The 6,383-nt window shown below is 40.4% G+C and overlaps 1 protein-coding gene across 7 annotated transcripts in view; it reads right to left on the bottom strand.

Annotated features, from left to right (window-relative positions):
- The window catches only part of LOC102197099 (cAMP-specific 3',5'-cyclic phosphodiesterase 4D-like), a 105,514-nt gene that overhangs the window by 32,222 nt on the left and 66,909 nt on the right, over positions 1–6,383 (bottom strand). The window contains exon 1 of one of the 7 annotated variants that reach the window (XM_005730220.1): positions 2,904–3,396. The exons of the other annotated variants lie outside the window; for them this stretch is intronic. Coding sequence (XP_005730277.1) covers positions 2,904–3,037 — 134 coding nt within the window. The 5' untranslated portion in view covers positions 3,038–3,396. Of the gene's footprint in view, positions 1–2,903; positions 3,397–6,383 lie in introns of those variants that run through there. 7 annotated transcript variants of the gene reach the window in all.

Genomic DNA, 6,383 nt, shown 5'->3' with positions numbered 1-6,383 from the left:
ATATATATATATATAAAATCTTAATCTGCTTAATGTGCAGTTTTAATTTGTGCAAACATTTGCAACATTAGCCATAATTTCACAATTTAGTCATTAAAAATGTGTCATGCAATTCATATCATTTTTTAAGGGTAAAAATGCTGATGAGGTACAAGTCTCAAAAACTCACAAGAGCACATGTACCAAATATGATATTCTTGGCTTTAAAGGGTTAAAATATACATTTATGATTAAATCAGGACAATAAAACATCTAGCAAGATTTCCAAGATTTTGATTTTTTATTTTAATTATATTCTGATTACAGCTACAACATAATGTAAGATGTATTATTTAAAATTTATTTAATTTAAATAAATGACTGAAAATGACCAAATTGGTCAAAATGCTTACTTTGACAAGGCTGCAACCTAAAAGTAAGAAAGAAGTCATGATGTCGATTTTACTTTTTGCCACCACAGGCCTTACAGTCTCCTTCATTAAAAAACAAACAAACAAAAAAACTTTATTGGAATTTAAATTGTCAGTGACAAACGGGGGCTTGGTATTGAACTCTAGTATTGAAGTCACAATGCAGAATTACCACTAAAATACTTTTATCAGTTCCTAAGGCTCTCAGTGGTTTGGCCCCTCAGTACACCTCCTGTTTGCTTACTGTTCACAGTCCGGTCATCCCCCTCAGTTCATCAGCTGCAGATCTTTGAACTGTTCCCAGAATCAGATCTAAGTGAGCTGAAGGTGCTTTTAGTCACTGTGGTGCTGTTCTTTGGAACAAGCTCCCAGCTGATCAATTAAATTGTGCATCAAAAGCATTAAATAAATCTATTTTTATCTACGCAGTCCTACAGTAAATAGGAGCTTTTTCTTTTGTTCATTATATTTTGTTTCCCTTTAGGAACTGTAAATGTGTTTTTACTGGTCCTCATTTAGTTTGCATGTAATGAAATGTGCTATATAAATAAAATTTCCACTGCCACAAGATACACTTAAAAAATTGTACTATGCCTGCTCAGTTCTTAAAGACAACCTTGCGAACATGCTATGGTTGAAGAACAGAAGCAGACACTGAGAAAATATTCAAGCCCAGAACAAAACGATATTCAGGCTGCCAAAAACAGCAAATCTTTACACTGGAGAAACTGAAAAGAGGCGACAAATAATAATAAAAAAAAGTCGCTTGGATGTGGACTATTTTTTAACTGAAAAATTATCGCATCATTAGTCTATAGAAACAAAATTTAAAAAAAAATTAATCAGACAAATATTTTATTAAATATTAATCAATAACTAAAATGTTGTTCCGGGTCCAAGTATTTCCCATAATACTTACAGTCAAGTACTATATACAGTACTAATAGTATGTGTACAGTACAGGTCAGAACAAGAAAAGACAAGACGTAACGCGGTGCTATGAGTTGTCGTGCAGCGTCAGTGTCAGTGGGGGAAAAAAAAATAAATCAGGACATAATTAGAAGGGAGGTGAGTGATACATCGTCACTGACGCTTTTCCACTCTCAGCAAACTCCCCCTTAATCATAACCCTAAAGGCAAAAGCTAAATATTTGCACTCTCTGAAGACTCTCTGTAAAAGTACTACTAAAAGTAGTAGGTTTCCCTGTTAAACAGATTTGGCAGATTACACTCCACGTTGAGCTCTCCTTTATGCGGTTCATCCATCAGGCCTATAAATACGTCCAGCTCAGCATTCATTAGGTATCTGCCTTTGAAGGTTTTTTGTTTTTATTGGTGGGTTGACATTATAAAATCACTTTGATCCCCCTCCCTGTCAAACACGGCTTATGTCGTCATTACTTTTCTGGAAGGTCAGCTGCAGAATTAGTCATATTTCCTTCTGTGCTCTTAAAGCAGCGGACACTTTCAGGTATACTCATACGTGTTGTAACACATGAGGATGTGTCAACTATACAGAGTTGTTTTTTATGTCATATAGAGATGTCGTTACATATTTCTGTATCTACAACTTCTACATCCATCCATCCAGATTCTGCACATTCAGGCGTCAGCTGTTCCTGAATCAATCATCTTTAAAAAAACTTCTCTGTTTTGTAAAATCACTACAAATATGGACAATGGTCATACTCTAAACAGTCAGTATTTAAAGTATCAGAGGAAATGAGCTGAGGTGGTCAAGCAGCGGGTTAAGCTGAAATTCATGTATAAATGACGACTATATAAGACGCACACACACAGATTTACAAGAAACTGATTCATAAATTCCAAAGATCTCATCAGTCCATCTGACTCACCATTAGAATTGCAAACCGCACAGACAAACTCTGATGACTTTGTCATTGTGAGCTAAAAGCCACTGTGTGATTGCATATTTTCCACTCATATGCACATGTCACTCTCTATTCCGTTAATGTCCTGGAATAAAATGATTTGGATCCAGGAGATGAAGAACATTTTTGCACAGTGTGAACATCAGGGGCTGGTGTTGATGTAAAGATACTGTGCTTGTTAAATAACAATATCAAAGTATTCATTGTATGTTGCTTTAAAGGGAAACTAACACATGTACTGAGAGTGCAGCTTGATGATATGAACACTAAAAGAAAACACGATGTAAATGCCACATACTGGAGGATACACCGCTTTGAATTTCATTCTAATTTCTCTAACCTAAATAGACATAAATACACATAAAATAATATGATGCATTAGTGCTATTTTAGGTTAAAAAATGCTCTAGTTCTTCATTATGTTGCGGGGGCCAAGTTACAGTTAAACCCATAACTTTAGTTATTTTTAGTTAATATAAAAGAACTTTACTTTGTGTGAAAGAACTGAAAAGCTTTCTTAAGAAAAACAAAAAAGTTCAGACACCAGTGTGCTCAGGGTTGTGCAACAACAACATCTGGATTGAAACCACATCTGGCCTACCGCCTGCGCTTTTGAACGATGTCGATGGGACGGTTGACGGCGCACGGCGACCCGCAGATATTCCCGTTCCGCATTTTGAAGTAGCGATCCTGGACCGAGGGCGTCAGATACACACAGTTAGTTGGTAAACTCATGTCTACAGTTTGTCTCTCAGCTGCTTTTGTTCTCCACTAATTATCCTTTTCCTCCTCCTCCGGGCGCTCCTCTGCTCCTCGGCTCCCGCGCGCTCTCTTCTCTCCCTTCACGGCACACCGGGTTTCCACTGACACGCGGGCAGATGGAGGAAAGCCCTCCTCGGTGTGTTTTGGCAACATGACTCCAGTCCGGCGTTTGGAGAGGGCGAAGAAAGGAAAAGGGATCAAAGCAGTGTGGGTTTTAAAGAGTCATTTCCTCAGCGTCATGCTGCTGTTTCATGCGGTGAAACACAGAAAAGCTAAACAAGAGCAGAGCGTGAGGAGGCTTCTTTCTAATCCACGTTGAGGAGTTCAGAGCTGAACTCTCCCTCCCTCTGGAGACACGCTCCTTTCTCCCTCCCTCTGTCTCACTCTGTCTCCTCCTTCCAGGCACATGGACTACTGAGGCTTTAAAAAAGACATGAACTATGTACATGTGCATGTACAGTATGTGTGGGTTAGAGAGGGGACTGATATGGGTGTATTTGCTTTCAGTTGGAGTAGCTTCATTGTGTGCATGTGGATATACTTCTGCCATATATCTCAGCGAGGACCAGTTTGAGTTTCAATGAGAACTGTGAGGCAGCCTTCGCCTTTTAAGACCCCTTTAAAGAATTCAGTTTTGGTTTAGGGCAGGATTGCGAGCTTAGTTTGATTGTTAAGTAGGGAGGGAAAGTATTATGTAAATGAATGCTGGCCCAAAGACGTGTACGTATGTGTATTGTATAAGCAGTGTATGTGTGCGTAAAAGAAGAGGTGTGTCTCCCATCTTACTTATTTGCAGGATCAACAAACACACATGAGTCATGAAGCATTCCTGCCTCACACCCCAAAAATGTCATCACTTCATTCATTACATATGAATATGAAAAAATTCACCCTATTTACTGTATGAATTTTCCAACTATTGCCATTGTGAGGTCACAATAACCTTTGACCTTTAAGGAGGATCTAGTCAGTTCCTCGAGTCCAAGTGATCATGTGAGACAAATTTAGAAAACTACATCTATGTGCAACAGGAACCATTGACACTCTGACGACATGATGGCCAGACTTGTGTGGGAAAGTATCAAGTACTTTTAAAGTATTTTCAAAAGAAAAGCGAGCAAAGTCGCTTAGTGCATCTGAGGAGCAACATTCAAACAGCAGTGTGTTAGCAGGTTTAATTAGATATTCCCCCTTTTTGTGAAATACTTCAGCCTGCAGCAGCTCTAGCACACCAGCACCAGTCAGTCTCACGACACAGAGCGGTGGACTTGCTGGACTCGGTGATCTCACCAACTGGCTGGCCCGCTGCTGTCGACACTGCAGGCAAATATTTGTCTTTTGAGACAGTGGGCCGGAGCCTGGGTCAGACGTGTTGGCAGGCACACGGGAGAGGAGGTGGAGCAGAGGGGGATTTAAATGTCAACCCGTTTTTTAAAAAAATGGTTGGCTAACGATGCAGCCAGATGTTGTGACGTAGTCACAAAGGGGGGACGCAGATGTTTCACCCTAATCTCTGAACTTTTAAGTGGCTAGTTATGACGAAGTCTTTCTGTGCGGAGCTATTTCTCAATGGCTGGTGTTCCCACAAAGCCACACTTTAATAGCATAGCAATCATCTTTAACTTCAGCAACAATTTTTTTTAATCAGTGAAGATTAAAACAAAAAGAAAGCTCATTATTCATGGCAGGTAAGCTTGCAGTTTCTGTGCTACTCCAGTGTAAGTAACGGGTCTAAGAAACCCTCCAAACACCACCTCTCTCTCTCTGGGACATTGCTGCTGGATGGGCTGCTCAAATCTATGAAAAACATAATAATTCAAGGTGATCAGGAACATGTCTGTGGACACATAAGAACCACACTTTTTACCAGCTTGTTATACCGTTATGCTGTATCCTGTGTGACTGTAATCATAACTGACCTCCTTCTAGCCTCCCAAAAGAACTGGGTCAGACGCTGGTCCCTCTAAACCAGAGCAGCCTAATAATGACGTCAACACACTTATAAAAATAGTGTTAAACTAATCTGTTGCATTACCCTCATTCATAAAAAAGACCATGGGGAACCCTACACATCTTCTGGTGACTTTCCTGCAAGGGGAATTGACAGTTTCACTCTTTATTTGTCTCACAGTTATAGCCAGATGCAAACTTTCCCTGCACCTAAGTCAGGGACTCCATTCATGTGAATAAAGCATAATAAAAATAAATAAATCAAACTGGTCAGCCGTCACTCATCGTGGAAATTATAATTGCAAACAGAATCACTGGCAACAGTTTTATTGGAATCAAACAATCAAGAGCACATTTGGTTTGCTCCTGTAAATGCAGACAGAGTAGGGCACTCTAAACTGTCACTGTCAATAAAGACATAAAACATCCCTACAAGCAAACCTCCTGCAAACCCATAAAACACATTAAGACTGAATTCCCTTCCAGCCATCTGGCATAAGGTTTTCCAAGAAGCCCAAGAACCATGCATCAATCAGGCTTAACAATATGACCACCTGCCAAATATTTTGCTGCCAAAACAGCACTGAGCCATCAAAGCACGGAGCCTTACAGGCGTGGTATCTGGCACCAAGAAGTTAGCAGCAGATCCTTTAAATCCGGTACGTTGCAAGGCGAGGCCATGGATCGGACTTGTTTGTCCAGCACATCTCACAGACGCTCGACTGGATTGAGATACAGGAAATGTTCTTGTTGACACCGTTCTATCAGAACCAGCATTTAATTTTTCTGCAATTTGAACTAAAGTAGCTCGTCTGTTGGATTGGGCCACAAAGGCCAGCCTTCGCTCCCCAGATGAAACACTGGGCTTTGGCCTCCAACGATCCTGTTGTTGGTTCATCGCTGTTCCTTCCTTGGGACATTTTTGACAGATACTGACCACTCCAGATTTGGAACACCCCACAAGAGCTGCAGTTTTTGGAGATGCTCTGATCCAGTCGTCTAACCATGACAGTTTAGCCTTTATCATCCTTACATCTGCCAATGTTTCCTGTTACTAACAGATCAACTCACTGCTCACTGCTCCCTAAAATGTCCCACCCAATAACAGGTGCCACGCTGAAGAGATAATCAGTGTTTTTCAGTTCACTTGTCAATGGTCATGATGTTATGCCTGATCGCTACACACACACACACACACACACACACACACACACACACACACACACACACACACACACACAAATGCATACAGATGTGCGATGTGCGTGTCCAACGTGACAAACGTAACAGCACAGCAGAGGAAGTAAGACTATTTTTACAGGTGTAGGTGTGGATTCTGGTTATGGTAATTTTATAGATCATGTGGAAA

This window comes from Pundamilia nyererei, unplaced genomic scaffold (genome assembly GCF_000239375.1).
Source record: "Pundamilia nyererei isolate P.nyererei 1_Seehausen unplaced genomic scaffold, PunNye1.0 scaffold00036, whole genome shotgun sequence".
NCBI lineage: Eukaryota > Metazoa > Chordata > Actinopteri > Cichliformes > Cichlidae > Pundamilia > Pundamilia nyererei.
Note: the sequence above shows the minus strand (reverse complement) of the source record. Positions and strands in the feature narration are given on the sequence as shown.